The sequence below is a fragment of the Bufo bufo genome, chromosome 2 (genome assembly GCF_905171765.1).
Source record: "Bufo bufo chromosome 2, aBufBuf1.1, whole genome shotgun sequence".
Taxonomy (NCBI): Eukaryota; Metazoa; Chordata; class Amphibia; order Anura; family Bufonidae; genus Bufo; species Bufo bufo.
This window is the reverse complement of record NC_053390.1, coordinates 215,358,307-215,384,397: the sequence shown is the minus strand read 5'-3', so window position 1 is coordinate 215,384,397 and position 26,091 is coordinate 215,358,307. Positions and strand designations below refer to the sequence as shown.

At 43.8% G+C, this 26,091-nt stretch overlaps 1 protein-coding gene across 1 annotated transcript in view; it reads right to left on the bottom strand.

Annotated features, from left to right (window-relative positions):
• KNTC1 (kinetochore associated 1) overlaps window positions 1-26,091 on the bottom strand; it is a 265,358-nt gene that overhangs the window by 14,899 nt on the left and 224,368 nt on the right. Inside the window, exons 51-63 of the mRNA XM_040416167.1 lie at window positions 18,223-18,433; window positions 17,906-18,018; window positions 16,975-17,024; window positions 11,534-11,612; window positions 9,893-10,011; window positions 9,211-9,346; window positions 8,251-8,346; window positions 7,909-7,965; window positions 7,748-7,802; window positions 7,607-7,670; window positions 6,137-6,266; window positions 4,693-4,782; window positions 4,081-4,226 (exon numbers count right to left, since the gene is read on the bottom strand). Of these exons, the coding sequence (XP_040272101.1) occupies window positions 4,081-4,226; window positions 4,693-4,782; window positions 6,137-6,266; window positions 7,607-7,670; window positions 7,748-7,802; window positions 7,909-7,965; window positions 8,251-8,346; window positions 9,211-9,346; window positions 9,893-10,011; window positions 11,534-11,612; window positions 16,975-17,024; window positions 17,906-18,018; window positions 18,223-18,433 (1,346 nt within the window). The remainder of the gene's footprint in view (window positions 1-4,080; window positions 4,227-4,692; window positions 4,783-6,136; window positions 6,267-7,606; window positions 7,671-7,747; window positions 7,803-7,908; window positions 7,966-8,250; window positions 8,347-9,210; window positions 9,347-9,892; window positions 10,012-11,533; window positions 11,613-16,974; window positions 17,025-17,905; window positions 18,019-18,222; window positions 18,434-26,091) is intronic.

The window sequence follows — 26,091 nt, the reverse complement described above, 5'->3', positions numbered from 1 at the left end:
AACGCCAGGTATAAGAGATTGGCCTCCTTTTTATAATATTTATCTTTTGCTACTATTACTGGCGGGGGTGTCGCCATTGGAGAGTGCACCTAGTTCTTTGGCTATTTGCTGGTAGAGCCACCTGTACTATATTTATTATTATGAGCCCAGACTTCATGAAGGGTAGAACAGGAACTTTAATGCCAGCCAGCACTCACAATTTATACAAATTCCACAGGCCAGAGGCACACCCCCTCTCTGCCTGTGATATAGTTAACTAAGACAATGACTAACTCAGTATACATCTACAGTTCAAGAGGTCTATCATAATAACTTAATCAAACATAAACATCATGCAAACAGACATCCCCTCCCCAGCGTCTTAATGAAAGAATAGGGAGAGAGGAGACACATGTGATGGGATTATCTCCTAAGTGTATCAGAGGGTGATCTACTCCTCTACACCGGAGACAGCTACTTAATCCTATCGTTAACACAATAGAACAAAGGGACAAATGAACTAACACATTCCTTGGGAGCTTCAGTGCAGAGTTAACCCTTTTTGTGTTGCTGGGTTCACCCCTGCACCTTTAATGGGCAAAAGGAACGATATGGCCTATAATACTTCACACATAAATCAGGGTTAATAGTTCCTTGTAATCCCAAGAGACTGAGGGGGAGGTGAGAGGAGGATCTCCATAGTTCTGGGTCTGTAGTAAGGAGGCTAGCCCTCAGGCCTCTCCAGCAGCCCCACTGACGGTTCAGTCCATCACATTTCTCCCCTCCCAACAGTAGACTAACCAGGAACCAGACCCCCCAGCTGGTCTGGACCTGTGTTAGTCGGACAAGATGAATCCAGAACCTCTTCAAAACTGGTCCGCTTGACTCTGCTGCAGGAGAGTGATGCCACCCATATCATCTTCTGGGTAACCACACTGCCTCTGGGGAGAGAATTCGGCTACCTCTTCTCCCTGGAACGCCCTCTGCTGCTGGGGAGATCGACCTATTGTCTCCTCTCCCTGGAATGCTGCTGTGTAGGGGTAGCGACCATCTCCACTCCCAGTGATGCTTGCTGCTGAGATGAGGGACCGACAGTCTCCTCTCTTTGACACAGGCTGCCGATGGGGAGAGAGACCGGTTGTCTCCTATCCCTTTATAACACACTGCCGCCGGGAATCTGGGCCGGCTGCCCAGCATCCCTGCAGGGCCAGTAGAGAGACCTCGGTCCCATCTCCACCTGCCGACTGTGGGTCCTCCCATTGTGCTTGGTATGCATTATCCAGCCAGGTCTCCTGCCATACCAGGGTCTCACGCTCAGACACCCACCCCTTCAGGGGCTGCTCTCTCAGTAGAGGCATTCTCAGCTCCAATCGCATCAGCAACCTCTGCTCCTCACTGGGAAGACTCTCCCCCCGCTGACGCTGCACGTCCTTCAGGGCCTTGTGCCATACGCCTTTCCGGACTGCATCCCTGTAATTCGGGTGATCCTCCTCTTCATCATAGAACGCTGTCCCAGAACTAGCCGATTCCATGCTGCTGTAGCCAGGGGCAATGTACAAGTACTAGTGTTGCTCTTAGTATAAATCCACACGTTACAGGTGTCTCTAAGGTGCTGCTCCTCACACTAGGAAGCAATCCCACTGCTGCCACCAATGTTACGAACGCTGGTAGTTGTAGTACAACTTATTCGCCTATTCCTCACAAACTGCTGATCCTTAGGGATTATAGTTGCAGTTCGGGTGTGGATAGGAATGGTTCTGGACGAATGCAGCTTCAAAGTAGTTCCTCCCCCAGCCAGTAGATAGTTACCCAAACAGGAGCTCAGACTTCATGAAGGGTACAACAGGACCTCTTTAATGGGGCTACATGTCTGCCTTTTATGCAGGTCTTCCAGCAAGGAACACTCCCCTGGGGACCTTGTGGAAGACTGACAGTTTTTACATTAGCCAATCACATGCATTTACAGTATGGAAACCCTCCCAGCAATTGTACACAACCCCCCCTCTGCCTGTGATACAATTACTAAACACAATGGGCTCTGCCTGTGATGCAATTACCAAACACAATGTGCTAACTTAATCACTAACAGGCAGAAAACACAAATTTTTCCCCAAAACACCCCAAAGTCCTACACATCTCCAGAAATTATACATCCCTGGATAGCTCTGATATGGGCGAACAACATATCCACAAATCACCCAGATCCGAGCAGGGGTTCCTGAATTCCATGGAAGTCACATTTGACCGACTGCAAGCATGGCTTTCCAGCCCAAAACAGTTCCACAGATTTAGGCTGTCCGGCTGGGTAATACCTTCTCCTTCAAAGTTTTAGTATATGGGCCATAATCCTGAGGCAAAAGGCTGGCAAACAGGCCCCTCCAAAAACCAGTGGCGAGGTTATTTCCGCCACATATACATTAATACATTGTAAAGGAAAAATGTCAGGACATCTGTCCGTGAGCTGATCTCAAGAGAACATGGGTCATAAAGTAAGACAACAACCCTAATCAGGGTTCTATGCAAAAAATTGTTAAAGAAGAATAAAGTTAAAGTTTTGGAATAGCCAAGTCAACCTTAATCAAATAGAAATATCATGGAAAGGTCTGAAATCAGCAGTTTATGGGAGGAAACCCACCAACAGAGCTGAAGCTGTTTTGTATGGAGGAACTGGTTTCAATTAAACTTTTAGTTGCAGTTATTGTTGCACAAGGGAAGTCACACCAGATGCTGAAAGCAAAAGTTAACATACCTTCGCCACTCACAGACATGATATTAGACATGATATTGTTTTCTTCAATAAATAATTGACTGAATCTAATAGTTGTGACTCATTTGTTTGATTTGGTCATCTTTATCTACTTTTAGGACAAATTGTGAAAATCTGATGTACTTTTAGGTCAAATTTACGCAGAAATATATAAATTTCTGATGGGTTCACAAACATTCAAGCACCACTGTATAAATGTTCATAATTTATGTATCAATTTTAATTCATGCTCAGGATAGTTCATTAATACTAGATCGTTGTGGGTCCAACTCCTGGAACATCTGCTGATCAGCTGTTTTCAGGAGTTGTCGCACAGGAACTCCATAGCTCTGTACACAGAGTCTGTGCCTGGTTATTGCAGCATTGCTTCCATGGACCTGAATGGGAGCAGCACTGCAGTAACTGCGAATGGCTAGTACATATTGTATGAAGCTTTGTAGTTCCGGTACAGCAGCTTATAAAAACAGCTGATCGGTGGGTATTCTGGGAGCCAGACTCCTGTCGACCTGACACTAGTGACCTATCCTGAAGCATACACACAACATTTTTAACAAATAAGATTCTCACACAGTTATGGTATAATGGGTACAAAGCCAACCAAACCAGGAATGCAGATAACGCACATACAAGTGTACTTTGCTTTGCTGCATGGACTGTATTTTATTGTTATAGCTGTGTATATGGCTAACAAAATAAAATGTCTATAATTAAAAGGCTTTCTAATAGAATTGTAAGGCACCAGCGCCAATACCGCTTCAAACTGCTCATCAGCACGGGTACCGGGAGTCGTATCCTCGCCAATCTGATATTGATGACCTGAGGACAGGTCATCAATTCTTACCCACTGCACAACCCCCTTTAAGGTACCTATGCACATTAGTCTGAAGTTGATCAAAACAGACGATTTCAAGCAAAACAGACGAACATTCGTCAGTTGAAAATTAACAAGGAACAATCGGTTTAGTTGACCGATGATGGATCACTATAGTTTGAAAAGAAGTTGGCTGTGTTTAATATTTTCGTCTGATGGTTGTAATTTAATGCAATATAGTATTACTTGTCTAATGGTACTTTTCTGCTCTCTTAGTTCCCCTTTCATAATTTATGTATTTTACAGCACGGCACCTTGTTTCATGTGGGTATGTGTCTGTAGTTTAATTATATTATTATGGTAAATCAAAAAAGATTATGCCATTTTTTATTTACCAAAATATTGCCAATCAATTTAATTTTAAAGGAGAGATTTATTATGTGCTCTATCATCATAAATTCTGGACTTACTGGTGGATTCATGGAGTTTCACTACAGTAGTTATATTATAGCCAATGACTTACCAATTTTTGTCTGCAAGGTAATCTGCCAGCTCTTTCACACGATTAGAATTAACTGCATGCATCTTCAAAACATTATGGCATTTACTTTTCAAAAACTTTTCAAACTGTTTCTTCTCAATCATATTGTCCAAAATTATTGTTTTTATCTGCAACACAAGTATCAGGAAAAAAAAGAAATTGGAAATATAAAATCAGTTTCACTTAAATCAGACAGAATATTGAGAAAACATCTTTTATGAAAGTAGGAATCAAGTTTTCTGTATGAGTCCTGGCAGCGTTAAAAACAACTGGTCTACTGTAATATGCCTAGTGTAGGGCCTAAGGGGTGGTGCATGGCAGAGTTTCTGTTTTTTAGTATTCCTTTTTGATACGGCCAAACTGGGCAGAATTACTTTGGCTGTAGATTTCACCCTATGAATTGCAAGTGGTGAAATCTCTGGTGGAAAACCAGAGCAAAAATTGACATTCTGGACCATAGGCACATTTACGCTGGCGATTTCTTAAACGGTCATCCACTTTGCTGGTACTATAAAACATATGCAATTCCACAGGGAAGCCATCCTATGTTGGTGCACGCTTAAAGTAGGATATTGTCACTTCTAGATGACCCACCTGTGAAGCCACACCAGCTACTTCTCCAGTACTCATATAGTTCTCCGTTTGTAGCAAAACAGCTTCTGGGCTGCAGGCACTTAAAAAGCCCTGTATTAAAAGGCAAAGAAATTCCAGCTATTAACATCAACATATGATTCATATTAGCAGCTTGACGGGGCTATTACAAAGGAAATACTTACTAAATCATTTTTCTAAGTTGTTAGGCCTAAGGCCCCATGCACATGACTGTATTCAGTGGTCCGCAATTTACGGATCTGCAAAATACAGATGCATTCACATTTTTTGTGGACCCATTGACTTTAATGGGTCCGTGGTCTGCCTTTTGCGAACAAGTACAGAACATGTTCTAGCTTTTCGCGGAACGGACAAATGGATAAGTAAAGCACACCGATCTCCATGTCTGTTCTGCATAAAGGTATTATATGTCTGTAAAATGCAGACCACAGACCAACTGAAAACAACTGGCTTATTTGCCCATAGCAACCAATCAGATACCACCTTTAATTTTCCAAAAGACCTGGGAAAATTAAAGGTGGAATCTCATTGGTTGTTGTGGGCAACTAAGCCAGTTCTACTTTACACCAGTTTGATAAACCTTCCCCGAAGGGTAATAAATTGTGGACGACACACGGACCACATACGTATTGTGTGGATCTGAAATTTGCAGACCGCAAAACAGATACAGACGTGTGCATCGGGACATTCACATGGACAGGGTTTGATCAGTGATTCCCATCAGTGAATGTGAACCAAATCCAAGTGCAGGTTAAAAACAGAGAACAGATGCTAATCTTTCAATTATACTTTATCGCTGTGTAGCCTTCACTCCTGGTTTTGGCTCCTAATCACTGATGCAAAACACTGACCATGTGAATAAGACCTTACACAGGAAGACAATTCTTCAAACCAAATTTTATTTCTATATAATCAAATTCATCCATCTCTACCAGAAAAAGTGTTACATCAGCAACAGGATTGATCAGAAAAATACCAATTTAGCAAAAAATCTCAAGAGTTGCCTTGAGAATGGCACAAGATATGCAATAGTAACAATAACCTTGCTAGTATTCATCCGTGCATGGGGAGAAGCAGCAGCAGTGGGGGACCAGGAGCGGCGCAGGGAGCAGTGAGCCAGGTAAGTAGAATCAGTGTGAGGGGCCCAGCACATGGGGAACATTTGTTAGTGTTTGATAACCCCTTTAAGCCCTTGGACAACAAAGACAGAAGCAATACTATAGTATTTTGTCTTCCCCAATCACAGTTCTTAAGTCCTGCAGGGGACAAACACAAGTCCTTCATGATCTAAGCACTGGTGGTAGCCAAATAAGACATACAAACAAGCAGTACACATGACAAAACTTACCCTTAGAAAATCAAAGTTTATTAACGATCACAGCCTCAGCACAGAATCGGCTCTGATAATTTAATTTGGATGAATTACCTGAATTTTTTGTTCTCTTTTTTCCACATATGGGATAAGCAAAAGACATCCAAAAGTAAATGCTGGGAGATCAATCTGGGCATATTGTTTAGCTATTCCTACAAGGTCCAGATCAGCCAGAACAGGGCACCTACATAAACCAAATAAAAATTATAAGCATTTTCAGAATCTGCCGTTCCTTACCGTGGAAACAAAAACTCTCATTGTTTCATCTTGATTCATTGGTTACTGTGACTAATCAGTCTTCCCCTCTAACTTCTCCAATCTATCCTAAACGCATCAGCCAGGATCCTCTATCTGTTCAACTACCTCTCCAATGCCTCCACCTTGTTACAGTCACTTCACTGGTTACCCATACAGTAAAGAATTCAATTTTAAATTTCAATTTCTCTCACCCACAAAGCTCTACATAGTACTGAAGCTCCCTCCATCTCTGTCTACCAGCCTATCCATGCTCTCCATTCTGATAATGACTTATGACTAGAGATGAGCGAACTTCTGTTTTAAGTTCGGCGTCTAAAGTTCGGCTTCCGGTTAGCGGAGGATCCCGATATGGATTCCGAATTCCGTTGTGGTCCGTGGTAGCGGAATCAATAATGGCCATTATTGATTCCGCTACCACGGACCACAACGGAATTCGGAATCCATATCGGGATCCTCCGCTAACCGGAAGCCGAACTTTAGACGCCGAACTTAAAACAGAAGTTCGCTCATCTCTACTTATGACTTTTACAGCTAACAACAGTTTTAGGCTCCATTCACATGTCCACAAATGGGTCCGCATCCATTCCGCAATTTTGCGGAACGGGTGCGGACCAATTCATTTTCTATGGGGACGGAATGGATGCGGACAGCACACAGTGTGCTGTCCGCATCCGCATTTGCGGAGCGCGGCCCGATCTTCGGGTCCGCAGCTCCGCAAAAGATAGAACATGTCCTATTCTTGTCCGCAGCTTGCGGACAAGAATAGGCATTTCTATAGGGGTGCCGGGCGGGTGTGTTGCGGATCCGCAATTTGCGGGTCCGCAACACACTACGGACGTGTGAATGGAGCCTTAGGCACTCTTTCTAACACATCTTTTTAGGGTTGCCTATTACACTCCTCAATCTAGCACTGCTCCATGCACACCCTTGAACACCCAAAAGCACAACATATACTGGCTGGTGACTGGCTCATGCAGCTCTATATGTTCCCCCTATTTAGTTAAAGTTAGTTATTTATCTCAACATTTGGGGCATGTGCCACAAATGTCAGATAGGACCAGGTCCCACTTCTGGGACCCACTCCCATCTCCAGAAGAGATAGGAGTGGGATCAGCAGCATATAAATTGTGGAGCGGATTTCCCATTGGAAAATTTTAATATAATTGTACATAGACTTTGCATGTAACACATGCCGTAATCGGTGTGGGAAATCCACCACATGAACATACTCCAAATGTATACCCTTACATATGATATTTAACTCACTTTAGTAACACCAGAAAGGACTGGTAGCATTCCTCAAGCTGTGAGGGGCTTGGGGGGCAAGAAGCTACAAAACAAAAGAAAACATGTAACATACACATGTACTAACAATATGCAAATCTTTTGATATTAATGTCAACATACCGCAAGCAAATGGCGCCAGTACAACACTACGCCATGCCCTGGTAAAGTTTGGCACCTGTAAACAAAACCCAACATTCAGACTGCAGTTTGAACAATGCATTCAAATATGACCACAAAAAAAGCTAATTTAATGTGATAACCAGCAAAGCCAAAAAACATACCTCCCAGAGGCAGTGAATGCCGGTAATGGCTACTAACACTTTTCTGAGGTATGACATCTATAAAAGAAATGTAACTAACAATTAGCTTCACACATCGAAAATTATATTCATATTTTATTTACTATTTGTATTTCATTTTTCTTCAACATTAAACCAACAGCATGACAATTATTCATATTTGTGCTATTTCTTTATTTTAGAAACACTGTTGATTTTTCATCAGCTCAACAGTTAGCATAAATTGCTATACACATAATTACCTTTATTATAATAATAATACTCCAAGTATGGAATGAATTATTAAAACATTTTGATGTTTAGACCAGTCATGTACAAGCTTACCATGTTAAATCCAAGCAACTTTTGCAATAATCCACTCCAGAGCTGGGGGTCATAAACTTGGTATTCTAAACTAAGTTCTGTTACCAACCTCACCGCCTAAACAAAAAAAAAGGAAAAAAAGGAAGTACATTTTACATAAAGTTATTAGCAAGAAAAATAAGGGGTATATGGGACAGGTTCTCTGTAATCAACCACAGAAAATGTCTTGACAAAATTTACTAAGCTGACCAACTAAACCATATGAATGATATATTTGTGCTGACGTAATGACATACAATGAAACTCAACACACAATCTGTGAAAGTTTTGCATGCAATATGGAGTCATGTAGATATAGTGGCAATACCGCTCAGCCAGTCATTGGCTGTAGTGGGTCACCACTGCGGCCAGTGATTAGCTGGGTGGTCACATGTCTGTGTTGCCAGGATAGAGACTGGAAAGGGACATTGGAAGTGTCGGAAGACGAGAAGCGGTGGATAGCTAAGGTATTTATTTTATTTTTCCATAGCATTATGAGTAGGTGAGCGAACTTCAAGTTGTGAAGTTCAGGTTTGGGTGTTGGTATATGCTGAATTGAGTTATGGACCATAACGCAATTCCATGAATGCATAATGTAATACCTTTAGAGGCATTCCATCATAATAGAAGTCTATGGGCTGCATAACGGATCTGTCTGGTTTCCGTTATGCAGGAGTCCTCTCTAAAGGCATTCCGTTATGCATTCTGTCATGGAATTGCGTTATGGCCCGAGGTAATGGAATCCATAACGCAATTCAGCATATACAGACACCCGAACGTCAAAAGTTGAAGTTAGCTCATCTCTAATTATAAGCCTTAAAATGTATACTGTTCTATGAGGACTTTATGTTAAAGCGTGACCTGTAACCCTTGTACCTGTGTATACTATTAGACTGAAATCCAATAATGATTAGACCCCTTTCATTTCTTCAACACACTCACCCTGGCTTCATGGCTGTGGTTTTTCCATAGGCCTTTTATCATTCCCTCTTTGGGACTGCTATGGAATGACTCAAGGGTGTATGGGATGTTTAAGATCTCAAATTCAGATAGATAGATGCAACACTTGAGGTAATACCTAAAAAAAAGAAACCATTGTACAGTTATTGTAAACGCCCTATACAAAACATTTGTAAAACCATAAAAAAATATCTAGATTTGCTCAAGATGTGGTTTATTTCTCAAATGCTTACAGCAAAAATGGTTGAAAACCAAGGCCACTCTTAGGTTAGGGTCCCATGTAGCTTTTGGTTGTGTGCTGGGCTCTGTAAAATCATGGTTTACTTATCGGTCATGCTGCCCTAATATTTACCTATAGGAGAAAAGGTTGTGGAGTGATAGCACATCTCCCATAACCTTATCCACCACAGGGAAACATTGAGTTTACATGAGGGATGCATGAACTCGCTATTTTGCCACAACTAAAAGTCAGGAAGGAGCCCTAGCCTAAATATAAACCTGTCATATTGAATATGATGACCTAACCTGTTAACAGGAATTGACAACATGAGACCACTTAAAACACTATAAAATGTAAAAAAAAAGAAGATATATTCAATTTTCCATTGATCCCCAAACTCATTGTTATTCAAACACTTAATAAAAACCTATTCCGGTTACTTACTTTATTTGGTCAATAGGTTTCTTTGCAAGTGATACCACAGTCTCTGTGTCAGCCAAGTGGATCAAACATTGAAGGGCTCGACTTCTGTGAGCAAAAGTCAATTTGTTATCCCCAATAGGCTGTAAAAAGAAATACATACAGTGATTACTTCAACCAGTCAATACACAGAACAAGAACTTTGTAAGGCTACTTTCACATCTGCGCTTTCCCTTTCTGCTATTAAGATCAGTCATAGGATCTCAATAGCAGGGTGAGGGGGCTTCCGTTTTGTCCCCATTCATTGTCAGAGGGGACAAAACTGAAATGAACGAAACGGAATGCACCAGAATGCATTCCGTTCTGTTTGGCTGCTTTCACATCGTGGAAAGAATAACGCTAAAAGCAGCGCTTTTCTGTCCGCAATGTGGTGCGGAGCAAGAAGGATATGTCATGACACACAATGTAAGTCAATGGTGATGGATCCGTTTTCTCGGACACAAAAGAAAACGGATCCGTCCCACATTGACTTACAATGGTTTTAGAGACGGATCCTTCTTGGCTAATTTAGAGATAATACAACCGGATCCCTTCAGAACAAATGCAGACGGTTGTATTTTCATGACGGAAAGTAGTGTGGTGTGAAAGTAGCCTAAAATGCAACTTTTATAAAGATTTTCCAAAAATCGCAGTTAAAGACATAGTTTGCTACTTTTTAACGTCACTGTATTCCTCAAAAACTAGAAAAATGCAAAGCTACAAGTTTAATTTTCAGATACAGTGAGTGTTCCAAGAGACAGTATCATTAGTATATACCCTCAATTATATGCAGTGACCAGAAAAAAAAAAAATAATATGAAAATGTGGGGGAACTTTACCATGAGGGTATATCAATTTTCCTTGAGCTTGGCATAATTTGCACCAAATTGTACACGTTGCATGTTAAATTTAAAGAATCTTTAAACACTTTGGTCTACAAATTCTACTCCAGTTTTCCATGCCCTCCCGCTTCACTGGAGTGGCTTTGAGACTTTTTTGCAACTTATTAAAAAAGTCCCAGGGATAAATCTTGAATGTAACTATGTGGTATAACTAACCCGCCCACTTTCCAAAAGTGGAGAAAGAGTTGTAAAAATGCTAATTTTTTGCAGAAGTGACCTTAAAAAGGTTGCAAAAGTCCTATTTTGTGACCTTTTGAAGACAGAATTCTGGAGTGCAGGACTTGATTAAAGGGACATCTGTCAGCAGATTTGTACTATGAAACTGACTGACCTGTTACATGTATGCTTGGCAGCTGAAGGCATCTGTGTTGGTCCCATGTTATATGTAAAATGAAGTATTTATATATGCAAATGAGCCTCTAATAGCAATGGGGGCATTGCCATTGCAGAGAAAGCTGAGCCCATTGCTCATAGAGACTCATTTGCATATATTAAAACTTCATTTTTCTCAGCAATATGTACATGAGACCAACACAGATGCCTTCAGCTGTCAAGCGCACGTGTAACAGGTCAGCCAGTTTCATAGGCACAAATCTGCTGACAGAAGCCCTTTAATTCCCCCCATTGTATGTTTTTTTTCCCCAGCTATACCATTGCATAATCTGAGCAAGTAATTGGAATATAGAATACTACAGAATAAGAACATGAAAACTACAGTGCTTACAGATGTGGTTGAGGTGGTTATTGCATACAGTATTCTTGAACTGAAATCTACAGGGTATGGCTGGAGTAGATAAATAACTCTGCAAGAGAAATCGAAAAAGGCAATAATGCAATTAGCTACTATTTACAAAGCCATACAGTATGTTAAGTTGGCCATGCACATTAGATTAATGTCAGCCGGTATCAATTTATTCATACATTTCTAGCAGAAATAAAGTTGTAAGAAAAGATGCTTCATAATTTTTATTTGATTGATAATACAATTATTTACTAAAACAGACATGTCAGGAGTGGTGACAGATCCCATTTAACCACCTCAGCTCCCCTAGCTTAAAGAGGACCTTTCACTAGTTTAAAAACTAAAAACTAACTATATCAGTGGGCAGAGCGGCGCCCAGGGGCCCCCCTGCACTTACTAGTATGTCTGGGCGCCGCTCCGTTTGCCCTGGAGTCCCAGGCTATGAGCTGTGTGCTACGATTGGCCAGCGCTGCAGCAAGGGACAACCCTAATACAAAAACTCCGCCCAGTACAACAGAGGGAGCTGCAGACATCGGAGCCTATACCGGGCGAACGGAGCGGCGCCCAGACATACTAGTAAGTGCAGGGGGACCCCTGGGCGCCGCTCTGCCCACTGATATAGTTAGTTTTTAAACTAGTGAAAGGTCCTCTTTAAAACACCCTTAATGACCAGACCACTTTTTACAATTCTGCACTACACTACTTTCACCGTTTATTGCTCGGTCATGCAGCTTACCACCCAAATGAATTTTACCTCCTTTTCTTCTCACTAATAGAGCTTTCATTTGGTGGTATTTCATTGCTGCTGACATTTTTCTGAGCACCTGTCATGTTTCCTGAGGTTCTACAATGCCCAGACAGTAGAAAAACCCCACAAATGACCCCATTTCGGAAAGTCGACACCCTAAGGTATTTGCTGATGGGCATAGTGAGTTCATAGCACTTTTTATTTTTTGTCACAAGTTAGCGGAAAATGATGATATTTTTTTTTTTTCCTTACAAAGTCTGATATTTCACTAACTTGTGACAAAAAATAAAAACTTCCATGAACTCACTATGCCCATCACGAAATACCTGGGGGTGTCTTCTTTCCAAAATGGGGTCACTTGTGAGATAGTTATACTGCCCTGGCATTTTAGGGGCCCTAATGTGTGGGAAGCAGTTTGAAATCAAAATGTGTAAAAAAAATGCCCTGTGAAATCCTAAAGGTGCTCTTTGGAATGTGGGCCCCTTTGCCCACCTAGGCTGCAAAAAAGTGTCACACATGTGGTATCGCCGTACTCAGGAGAAGTTGGGGAATGTGTTTTGGGGTGTCATTTTACATATACCCATGCTGGGTGAGATAAATATCACAAATGCCAACTTTGTATAAAAAAAAAATGGGAAAAGTTGTCTTTTGCCGAGATATTTCTCTCACCCAGCATGGGTATATGTAAAAAGACACCCCAAAAGACATTGCCCTACTTCTTCTGAGTACGGCGATACCAGATGTGTGACACTTTTTTGCAGCCTAGGTGGGCAAATGGGCCCACATTCCAAAGAGCACCTTTAGGATTTCACAGGGCATTTTTTACACATTTTGATTTCAAACTACTTCTCACACATTAGGGCCCCTAAATTGCCAGGGCAGTATAACTACCCCACAAGTGATCCCATTTTGGAAAGAAGACACCCCAAGGTATTTCGTGATGGGCATAGTGAGTTCATGGAAGTTTTTATTTTTTGTCACAAGTTAGTGGAATATGAGACTTTGTAAGGAAAGAACTTGTGACAAAAAATAAAAAATTCTAGGAACTCGCCATGCCCCTCACGGAATACCTTGGGGTGTCTTCTTTCCAAATGGGGCACAGATTTCTTCATTCACATTGATCAATGTGGATGAAAAAATCTCTGCCAAAAAAAAAAAAAAGGAGGGGAAAGGCGTCTGCCAGGATATAGGAGCTCCGCCCAACATCCAAACCCACTTAGCCCGTTTGTCCTGGCAAACCCGATTTCTATATTCACATCAATCGATGTGGATGAATAAATCATTGCCGGGATTTTTTAATTTTTTTTTTATATACAAAGTGTTTGCCAAAGCATATGAACACCGCCGCCCCCTCAGCTCATAAGCCTCGGCAAACGTATCTTTTACTGCGGAGAAATCTCGTCTTGCAGCGCTGCATACACCGACTTGTGTGTAATCTGACAGCAACGCAATGCTTCTGTCAGAATGCACATCAGTGCTGCAGCTAGTCGATCGGTTGCTCCACCTGGAAGGTAAAAAAAAAACAAAAAACAAAAAAAACAGGCTGCAACGCAATAAATTTTTTTACTTTATAATAACATTTGAACGGTACATATAAACTTTATTTAACTTTTTGAACAGAATGTTAACTTTTTTGCTTACCGTTTTTTTTTTTTTTTTTACCTTTATAGGACAAACCTCTCCTTCCCCATGGGACAATGTGCAAAGCGCAAATCGCCCAAAGATGTGGCGAAGTACATTATGCACTTTATCCCAGGTCAAAGGAGAGGTTTGCAGCAGCTGTGAGTGAAAGGGCCCTAATAGCCCTGTGTGATGCAATCCCTATGCTAAGTGTACCTGTGTGTGGTACTTCCGGAAACACTCCCCTAAGCATAGGGCAGGGTGGTCAGGGCAGTCAGGACAGAAATAGCGTGTGTCACGCCTTATTCCACTCCTGCTACAGACACGACATCTTTTTCGGGGTGACGGTTGGGTTGAGGTACCAGCAACGACATTGGGGAAATGTCGCTCGTGTAGACGGCTCACTACACTGGTGGATGGGGCCACCGAACCTCCTGGATACAGGAGGTTCTCGATGATCTCTTCCTGAAATTTGAGGAAGGATCCTGTTCTCCCAGCCTTACTGTAGAGAACAAAACTAATATATGCAGCCAATTGAATCAAATATACAGACACCTTCTTATACCAGCGTCTGGTTCTGCGGGAAACTAAATAAAGAAGGCAACATCTGGTCATTGAAGTCCACCCCTCCCATGTGAAGGTTATAGTCGTGGACTGAGAGGGGCTTTTCAATGACACTGGTTGCCCGTTCTATTTGTATTGTCGTGTCTGCGCGAATGAAGGAGAGCATGTAAACATCACGCTTGTCTCTCCATTTCACCGCGAGCAGTTCTTCGTTACACAAGGCAGCCCTCTCCCCCCTTGCAAGACGGGTGGTAACGAGCCGTTGGGGGAAGCCCCGGCGACTAGGTCGCACGGTGCCACAGCAGCCAATCTGTTCTAGGAACAAATGCCTGAAGAGGGGCACACTTGTGTAAAAATTGTCCACATAAAGATGGTACCCCTTGCCAAATAAGGGTGACACCAAGTCCCAGACTGTCTACCCACTGCTGCCCAGGTAGTCAGGGCAACCGACCGGCTCCAGGGTCTGATCTTTACCCTCATAGATCCGAAATTTGTGGGTATAGCCTGTGGCCCTTTCACAGAACTTATACAATTTGACGCCAAGGCGCCCGGTAAAATGTATAAGGGACTCGTCTACGCAGATTATTTGCTCAGGGATATACAAATCTGCAAATTTGGTGTTGAAGTGGTCTATGAGGGGCCGAATTTTGTGGAGCCGGTCAAAAGCTGGGTGGCCTCTGGGATGAGAGGTGCTGTTGTCGCTAAAGTGCAGGAAACGCAGGATGGTCTCAAATCGTGTCCTGGACATAGCAGCAGAGAACATGGGCATCTGATGAATCGGGTTCGTGGACCAATATGACCGCAATTCATGCTTTTTGGTTAGACCCATGTTGACGAGAAGGCCCAGAAAAATTTTAATTTCGGAAACTTGGACAGGTTTCCACCGGAAAGACTGGGCATAAAAGCTTCCCGGGTTGGCGGCTATAAATTGAGTGGCATACCGATTTGTTTCTGCCACGACTAAGTCCAAGAGCTCCGCAGTCAAGAAAAGCTCAAAAAATCCCAGTGCCGAACCGATCTGAGCTGTCTCAACCCGAACTCCAGACTAGGCGGTGAAAGGGGGAACTATTGGTGCGGCTGAAGTTGGGGGCTGCCAATCAGGGTTTGCCAGCACCTCAGGGACTCTACGGGCCTGTCTGTGCGGTGACTGCGACGGGGGAACTAATGCACGTGCCACCGTACCAGCTTCAACTGCCCTTCTGGTGCTCGCCACTTCACCATGTTGTACGGCAGTGCTGGTACTAGGTCCAGGATGGGCTGCGCTGCTGGTGTATGCCTCACCATGTAATACGACAGCGCCAGCCCCACTCTGCTGCCCTTGAAGCGGATCCTGCGCAACCTGTGGTCTAGCAACACGGGGCCGGGTACGCCTGGTGCTATCAGGGACCTCAACCTCCTCGTCCGAACTTTGGGTCAGACTGCCACTGCTTTCTACAGGTTCATATTCTGACCCGCTAGATTCGTCAGATGAGGGTTCCCATTCCTCATCCGACTGGGTCAGAATCCTGTAGGCCTCTTCAGAAGAATACCCCTTGTTTGCCATTTGGTCAACTAAATTTAGGGGGTATTCCCTGAGACTACCCAAGAAAAAAAGCAAGCCTGTCTTACAAATGGGAGGCTAGCGAAGTACCGGAGGCCGCTGCGATTGATAAAAAATATCAAAACTGATTTTTTTTTATCGCCGCAGCGCTTGTAAAGTGATTGTACAGTGATCAAAAAAAAAAAAATTTTTTGTCACTGCGGCGGGGCGGGCGTAGGTGAACGCACGTGTGTGGGCGACCGATCAGGCCTGATCGGGCAAACACTGCGTTTTGGGTGGAGGGCGAACTAAGGTGACACTAATACTATTATAGATCTGACTGTTCTGATCACATACAGATACTATAAAAGTACAAATGCTGATTAGCGATAAGCTAATCAGCGAATCAGTGACTGCGGTGCGGTGGGCTGGGCGCTAAACTATCGCTAACTATCTAACCAAGGGGCCTAAACTATCCTAAAACTATCAGTCAATACCAGTGGAAAAAAAAAAAGTGACAGTTTACACTGATCACTTTTTTCCCTTTCACTAGGTGATTGACAGGGGCGATCAAGGGGTTAATTGGGGGTGATCTTGGGCTAAGTGAAGTGTTTGGTGGCTACTCACTGTGATGTGTGCTCCTCTGCTGGGACCAACCGACGAAAAGGACCAGCAGAGGAGCACAGAAGCCATTTAACACCTTATATTTATAAATATAAGGTGTTAGATGGCTTCTGATTCGATTTTTTGAAAAATCATTGGCTGGCAGGCTGGTGACGAAAAGCTCCTTTAACTTTTGCCGGCCCGCAATGCGCATGCGCGGGCCGGCTGTGAGCGTAATTTCGCGTCTCGCGAGATGACGCGTATATGCGTCCAGGAGGAATAAATCGACCGCCGCCAGGACGCATCCCTGCGTTAGGCGGTCGGTAAGCAGTTAAGAGAGAACATTAAAGATTCCAATCTACTGCATACCTGCTGAGGTCCTCATCTCCCTGAATGTCACCCAACAAATCTTTGTCTTTCTGTAAAAGGGAAGAAAAAAAAATACAAAAAAATAAATAAAAAATAAAATAAAAATTATATATATTATATATATAATCCAAATAAATGTAACGCAGCACTCCTTAGATAAAAAGTGAAAAATTACAAAATTTATTCAACACATGTTGATACAGGCAACGTTTCAGCTCTCTCACAGAGCCATTATCACTTGGCTTGATAATGGCTCTGTGAGAGAGCTGAAACGTTGCCTGTATCAACATGTGTTGAATAAATTTTGTATTTTTTTCACTTTTTATTATATATATATATATATATCTATCTCTATCTATCTATCTAGATATATATCTCTATCTATCTGCACTGGGTTATTGCAGCTCTGTTCCCATTTAAGCGAACACTGCTTTTACAGTTTGAATTGCAGTGATCAATAAAAGATTAATTATATTAGTTAACTGATGTGGAGCAATTTTCTAAGGTCAGTAAACATGTATAAGTTTTTTTTATTTGCCTAAGGGCTTGTTCACACGGCCGTTGCCGTATGGCGGCCCGCAATACACGGGGCACCGGCCGTGTGCATTCCGCATCACTGATGCGGACCCATTCACTTGAATGAGTCTGCAAATTCGGAGATGTGGTGCGGAAGCACGGAACAAAACCCCACAGAAGCACTACGGAGTGCTTCCGTGGGGTTCCATTCTGTGCCTCCGCACCGCAAAAAGATAGAATTTGCTCTATCTTTTTGCGGAACGGACGGATCGCGGACCCATTCAAGTGAATGGGTCTGTGATATGCTCCAGTCTGTGCCCGTGTATTGCGGACCGCAATTTGCGGTCCAAAGCACGGGCAGCACACGGTCGTGTGAACAAGCCCTAAGAGGGATCCTTCCACAGATAATACTCACAGATGCTTGTGGTACTGTATTCGGGCACAGCCATTTATCAAGGAGCAGGTCGCGAATTTTGTTCATGCTCAGGTTGTTGACTTCAGCTATCTGCTTTGCTACTGTGTGGATATCTATTTAAGAAAAGTTCGGTAGTAATAACATACACTTAGAGGGCTTAGGTGTGACATAATCATTACCCTTATTTATACATAATAACATTTAGCTATTTAGTGGAAGGAATCATGTTAAATCAAAACATCATAACCAAATCATACAAAATATATGAAATGAAAAGAAGAAACACGAAATTACCTAAAAATGTAATTAGTACAAACCTGGATAATCTCTGCCAGTGGGGTTTCTTATTCTTTCCTCCACACTACTATGCTCATAAAGTGAAACAATAAGGGTTGCAGGTTTACTAATCTGTTTAAGAAAATCTGGCGTGTTTAGCTTGTGTGTTATTAGCACATTCTCCGTTGCCGATCGCCGGTACTGCATGCTCAGTTTCTTTATTAGTACTTCGGCTCTTTCATGAGATTCTTCCTTAAAAAGAAGAAAATAAAACATAAAAATGCATTATAACGGCTATATACAATACATAAAAGTGTTCCAAAGTTTATTTATCTAGACCAGGACTGTACAACCTTGATCTGGGGGCTCCATTGTCAGGGAAAATCACTGATTTGTTATTTACTTTAGGCTGAGTTCACACGAGCGTGTCCGGATAAGGTCTGGATGCGTTGCGGCAAACCCGCGCGAGTAGGTACCCAATTGCAGTCAGTTTTGCGTTCAGTTGTTGCGTTTTGCACACGGGTGAAAAAAAACTGACTGTGGTACCCAGACCCGAACTTCTTCACAGAAGTTCAGATTTGGGTTCGGTGTTGTGTAGATATTATTTTTCCTTATAACATGGTTATAAGGGAAAATAATAGCATTCTTTAATACAGAATGCTTAGTAGTTGGTCAATTGAGGGTTAAAAAATAAAAAAACAATTAACTCCCCTTCTCCTCTTGATCGCGTAGCTGCCGGTCTCTTCTTACTTCTTTTTTTTTAACTCGTTTTATTGAAGTTTACCAAGTAAGGCATGTTACATCAGGACAAAGCAGGGGTAAATCTGACGCAGGGGATACATTGACATCATAATATAACTCAAGAATCTTGCATCATGTCTAAAGAGGAATCTTTTCTCGATAAGACATAAGGAAACAGCGGGAGTATTGAGGCATTAATCTAGAGCCCGAAATCCACATATTATCATACAGGAGGCATATGGACGATATCAGCCACTGAATACATACATGCATTGTGCAATGTCAAAGGAGATGAGCACCACTCTCCCATACTTTGTGAAACTTTTGTGGACATTTTCTGTGAATAAATACAATTTTTTCCATACTCACAGCGTGATTGACCAATGATTTCCATTGACCTAGTGTGGGTGCTCTATCAGCCATCCACCTCAGAGCAATGGCTTTTGTAGCAAAGAATAAAGTCTCACTCAAGAATACCATGTGGTGATGCCCCCAAACCTCTTCATCTAATATCCCCAGAACACAAATTTTTGGGCGTAACGGCACTGCAGTGGGAACCATAGTTGTCAGCACCTCTATTACTGCATTCCAGAAGCCTTTTAAGTACGTGCAATCCCACATGAGGTGCCAGAAGTCAGCACCATCCTGCGAGCACCTATGGCAACTATTTTGTGATATCCTGCCCATTTTGTGTAGTCTAGTGGGCGTTAGGTAACTTCTGTGCAGAATAAACAGCTGAATCAGCCTGTTATTAATTGATGGAGAGACCCTTACTGGAGCCATCAGGGCTTCATTCCAGTCATCAGCCGTTAGAGAAGGTATTGAGTTCCTCCACCTTCCCTCAACAGCAAGAGGGTTCATCAGCATTCGGTTGTTGAGCAGATGCGTATAAAGCAGAGATAATACCTCTCGGACCCTGTGTTCTTAGGACACCTATTAGGGGGTATTTTGAAATTTTCCGACCTCCTGCCCCGAATTGAACTGTTAATGCGTGCCTCAGTTGCAGATACCTAAATAAAAAGTTGCGAGGTAGTTCAAATTTCTTCTGCATCTGCAAAAAGGAGCATAGAGTGCCTCCAACATATAGGTCTCTCAGGGTAAGAACCCTGTGGGCCTTCCACAGATTCACTCCCTCCAATTCTTTCAGATGGGCAAACATAGGGTTATCCCATATCGGTATATCATATCATATGGGAGATCCTTAAATGATTGCATCTTGGCAGCACTCCATACATGGTGAGCCAATTTGTATATAGGGAGCAAGCGCAAAGGAACAGAACGTGATCCTTCCAGCACTGGCCACAGGGAGGACATGCTTAAATATTCCCTGAGATAATATTCCGCATTTGGCAATTCTGACGTTAGAATCCAGGGGGTTAAGAATTTCAGCTGACCAGCTAAATAGTATAGGAAGAAATCAGGCAGGGCGGTACCACCCTCTAGCTTGGATCTCTGCAGAACATTAAGGGAAAGTTTCCGTCTAGACTCCCCCCAAATGAAATTAGCTACCAGTGAATGGATGCGACCAAAGAATCCCTGTGATACCGGTGTGCATGCATGCGCTAGGAGGTATAGCCCTTTGGGTAAGAGGATAATTTTGACCAGATTTAATCTCCCCATAGTTGATAACGGTAGGGTCTTCCATATTCTGAATTTATCGACGAACAGGGGTTCCAGGGGTGCTATATTTAATGAATACGCCAATTGTGGGTCCCTGGTGATCACAATTTCCAGATACTTGAAGTGGTCTACAACCGGCAAGTTACAGTATTGCGAGGGCCACGAATGTGTCCATTTATGTGCAAACACGAGTATTCCCCGAACCTTTCTATTATGTCAATCGCTCTGGGGAGCGTAGTGTCAGGTTCATCCATAAAAAGAAGGAGATCATCCGTGTATAATCCAACTTTATCTGTTCTGTCTCCCATGCACACCCCTTTAAAGACCTGGTCCTGCCTTATTCTTAGGACAAGATGTTCTATCGCTATGTTCTAGAGCGGCGACAGGGGGCATCCTTGCCTAGTGCCTCTATGAAGTTTGAAGGACTCAGAGCGACCCGTTCACAAGTATATTAGCTTTGGGAATTTGGTATAGTATCTCCACCCACTTGACGAACTTAGGGCCAAATCCAAAACTCTGCAGCACTTCTATTAAGTACACCCACTCCACCGAATCAAAAGCTTTGGCTGTGTCCAGCGAAGCCAGAGTCCAGTGCTTATCCCTTGCCACACCTATCTGCGCAATGGCCTGCGCTCTCCTAATGTTATCAGATGTCGACCTACCCAGTATAAATCCTGACTGATCTTTATGCACTATAGTGGTGATTACCTTGTTTAATCTAGTAACCAGTAGTCTTGTGAGTATTTTATAATCTAGGTTCAGGAGCGAGACCGGTCTATAAGACCCACACTTCAAAGGGTCTTTATCTGGCTTCAGGATCACCACTATAGTAGCATCATACATAGATTCTGATACATCAGCATATTTGTGTACACTTCTACCGGAATTCCGTCCGGGCCAGGCGCTTTGCCCGCTGGCAGCTCCTTTATTGCCATTTGAATTTCGTCTAGTGAAATATCGGCCTCTAGTAAGTTCCTGTCCTCATTGCCAAGCTGGGGGTGTGCTACCTGCGCTAAATAAACCCCTAACTCCTGAGTGGTGTATTGAGCCGCGGACTTGTAGAGATCTTGGTAGAACCCCTTAAAGCATTCCAGTATATCGCCGTCTGATTCGACCACCGCGCCCTCAGAGTTCTTTATTCTGATGACCGGAGAAGACATACTATTACTACGCACAATGTGAGCAAGTAATTTACCTGCCTGATTACCCGACTCAAAGGATTGCTGCTTTAAAAAGAATAATTTACGCTCACTCTTTTCCCTGAGATGCATCATATAAAGCCTTCCCTTAAAAGGGAGTCTGTCACCAGATTTTGACCTAATAGACCGCTTACATAGCGCTCTAGCATAGCAGTCTATGATTCTAATGGTACCTTTGATGTTTGCTTGTGAAGTTTCCCCCATGCAAAAACGGACTTTTATTCATATGTAAATTAGGGCTCGCAAGTGCCCAGGGCGGCGCTCACCTCGTTGGAGCCCAGGCTGTTCTGCCTCTTTTTGTCATATCCCCGCCCCAGCCTCTTCCTCTGCTCGCCCCGCTCTTCCTTTGCGTTCTCCTTCTCTGCAGCGAGATCCCGCGCCTGTGCTATCCATTGCTTGGCCGGGGCATGCGCACTGCGATGCCCATTGTGGGTGTCTCTGGTCCGCCTCCTCGCCGCTGTTTCTCGCCGCTGGCCGGCGCATGCGTTGTAGCTACTGCGATGCCAAGCCCACAATGGGCATCGCAGTGCGCATGCCCCGGCCAAGCAATGGATAGTGCAGGCGCGGGATCTCGCTGCAGAGAAGGAGGACGCAAAGGAAGAGCGGGCGGGCAGAGGAAGAGGCTGGGGCGGGGATATGACGAAAAGAGGCAGAACAGCCTGGGCTCCAACGAGGTGAGCGCCGCCCTGGGCACTTGCGAGCCCTAATTTACATATGAATAAAAGTCCGTTTTTGCATGGGGGGAACTTCACAAGCAAACATCAAAGGTACCATTAGAATCATAGACTGCTATGCTAGAGCGCTATGTAAGCGGTCTATAAGGTCGCAATCTGGTGACAGACTCCCTTTAAAGCATCCAGTCCTGCCTATTCACCTCAGAGGGATTAGACCTGGAAGAGTTCTCTGCCTCCTTGCAATTAGCATGTAGTTCCAGTTCTTTGCGTGCCGAATCTCTTTTGATATAGGATATAGAAGATTTGAGGCATCCCCTTAAGTAGGCTTTCAATGTCTCCCAGAGTAACAAATCGTCCGTCATCTCATCCTGCACTTCCAGAAAAATCTGAAGCTGTCAGGAATTCTATCATTCGTGGTCATAAGAGACAACCAGAATGGATGAACACGCATTTTGACACTCTGTTTGATACCATCATAAAGTCTAAGTTGAGCAAAAACAGGTGCATGGTCCGAGGGCCCCTGTGATCCAATATCTTTGAGATCTGTGTATACTGCAGCACTTCCAAGAAGATAGTCAATTCTGGACAGTGCGCCCCTGGCTGGAGTGAAGCAGGAGTACTCCCTCTGAAGTGGATGCCGCAGTCTCCACATATCTAGCCATACAAGTTCTTTAATCATTCTAGATAGGTTAGTGTCTTGCTGAGTGTATCCACCCCCTCTCCCCACTGAGTGAAATCTATCCATGTCTTCATGCATTACTAGATTAAAATCCCCCATGCAAAGGAGTTTAGCATTGGGATATTGCGCAGCAAAGCTCAACAACACCTGGAATATGGCTATAGTGGCAGGGGGGGGGGGGGGATTATATATATTAACCACAACATATGGAGCACAATTCATGAATGCATACACAAGAATATACTGCCCCTCAGGATCCACCACCGATTGCTGGACTTCCCATACTACCCCTCAGGAGTGCGTTGATCCAAACGCATTCAGAGACCACTGGACCCATGGCTTCTTGATTCTATTCCCTGTTTCTGGCGTCAGGTGGGTTTCCTGCAGCACCAACATGTGGGGATTGTACTGTCAGAGATGAGAGAATACAGCAATCCTTTTCCTAGGGCTACCCAGTCCCCTTACATTCCAAGATACAACATTTAAATCTGCCATTAGTATTTTATCAACTTTTTCTCCAAACCGATCAAACCTCCATCCTCAGGCAAATAAGGACCCATTTCCTCAGACCCTCTCTTGCATACCCTCTGCGCTGCAATATTGTGATTAGTGTACCATGCCTTTAACAGAATAAACAGTATATAACTTAACTGTAGAGTAACAAATAATTGAGTGAACCAGTAAATGATGACATCACTGCCATCCTGTACTATGGCTGAGTTACCGGAGACCTGCATAGTGCAATATGATGTTAAACCTATGCAGGTGTCTGCTCGGCCCCGTAACAATGGGATAATACTGCTTAATGCATACACATGTAACGATAATAGAAAGGAGAAAAGGGATAGAGGAGGGAGGAAGAAGGGATGAGGCAATGAGGGGGAGGATGAGAGAAAAGAAAGGGGTAATGGCGTCTCCACCATCACATCAACGTGAAGTACTGCGAGCTCAATCACGTCTCCAGTATAAGATGAGGGAATTCCTCCCTAGTCCCGGACAATGAGGTTAAAAGTCAGCGGAACGCATCTAGCGGGCAAGTGTAATAGTGTGAACAGGATACTTGCGGCATCTGCGGTGGTAAAAGTATCAGCGAGGTCCTGGACGACTTGGCCTCTTGGAAATCCACTCTTCCGCCTCCTTAGGATCCACAAATAAGACAGTCTTCTCTCCATCTATCACCCGAAGACGTGCCAGATAGCCCATGATGTATTGCAGGTTTAGATCACGGAGTCGACACTTAACAGAGATGAAGGCGGCTCTTTTCTTTAGCAGCTCAGCTGAAAAATCGGGAAACAGCGATATATTCGCACTTTCATGTTTGATGTCACGCTTGTTCCTTGCTTGGCTCAGGATAAGATCCCTGTCTTTCCAATTAAAGGGAGTCTGTCACCACATTTGAGCATATTAGACTGATCAAATAGCGTTATATGGGCCACCCAGAACTTAAAAACTGTACCTTTGTTGTATCTAATGGAGTTTTCTTTCAGTCAAAAATGAACTTTTAAGATTCTGTAAATGCGCCCTCTCAAGTGCCCAGGGCGGCGTCTCAATCGTCCGAGCCCCAGGCAGCACCTCCTCAACGGCTCATAACCCCGCCCTCCGTATGCCTCTGCCCGTCCGTTTACTCTCCTCCTCTCTCCTTTTCCACTGCGGCTGCGCGGTCAAATTCGTAGCACACGGAGGGCGGGGTTATGAGCCGTTGAGGAGGTGCTGCCTGGGGCTCGGACAATTGAGACGCCGCCCTGGGCACTTGAGAGGGCGCATTTACAGAATCTTAAAAGTTCATTTTTGGCTGAAAGAAAACTCCATTAGATACAACAAAGGTACCGTTTTTAAGTATTGGGTGGCACATATAATGCTATTTGATCAGTCTAATATGCTCAAATGTCGTGACAGACTCCCTTTAAGCATTCGTGCCAATAGGGGCCTTGGGGGAGCTCCTGGATGGGGAGGTCTGGCGGGAACCCGGTGCGCTCTTTCAACGGCGTAGGCGCCAGAAAATGGCGCTTCAGGAAATTGTGCCTTGAACCAAAGTTCCAGAAAAGTAGCCGGATCTGAGCCCTTGTTACGTCGGGCTCTGTTCTCAAGATCATCGCACTTTTGCTGCCATAAGCTCACAGACCTCTCCACATCATGCACTCTGCTTGCAAGTGGCCTAGTAAGATCTTCTAGAGCCGAGACCCTGTCTTCTGTATGACGCACATTCTCCCTGAGCTGCTGCACATCTTGCCTCAGCAGGCCCAAGTCCACCTTCACTTCCTCTATTTTGCAGGTAAGCTATGTCTGGCAGGTGGAGACAGTTTTTAGGGTTACCTCTGGCTCCCCCGAGCCCTCCGCCTCTGTCTGCTGCGCTGCTTGACCTCGCGTAACTGCCGCTCGCGGTGTAGCAGGAGCGGCAGCGCCATTTTGGGCCTCTTGCCTCACATATTCTTTAAGCTTTTCAGCCGCTGATTGCGCTCTGCTGGGGCCAATCATCGACTTCCCAGGTCTTCTCCTCCTCTTCTGCACCTGCCACTCTATGTTCGGAGCGGCCAGTATGTCAGGATGTTGCAGGATTCAGTACAAGGTACGGAGCAGACTTCAAGTGCGTGCGCTCAAGTCGGCCGTTGGCCACGCCCCCCCCCCCTTACTTCTTTAATCATGAGCTGCCGGCTAAATGACCTGTGGTGACGTCAGATCACATGGTCCAATCACATGGTCCATCACCACGGTGTTGGACCATGTGATTGGACCATGTGATCTGACAGCTCATGATTAAAGAAGTAAGAAGAGACCGGCGGCTACGCGATCAAGAGGAGAAGGTGAGTTAATTATTTTTTAACCCTCAATTGACCACCTACTAAGCATTCTGTATTAAAGAATGCTATTATTTTCCCTTATAACCATGTTATAAGGGAAAATAATACAGTGAATAGACTGTCATCTTAGCAACCATGCGTGAAAATCGCACCGCATCCGCACTTGATTGCGGATGCTTGCGATTTTCATTCAGCCCCA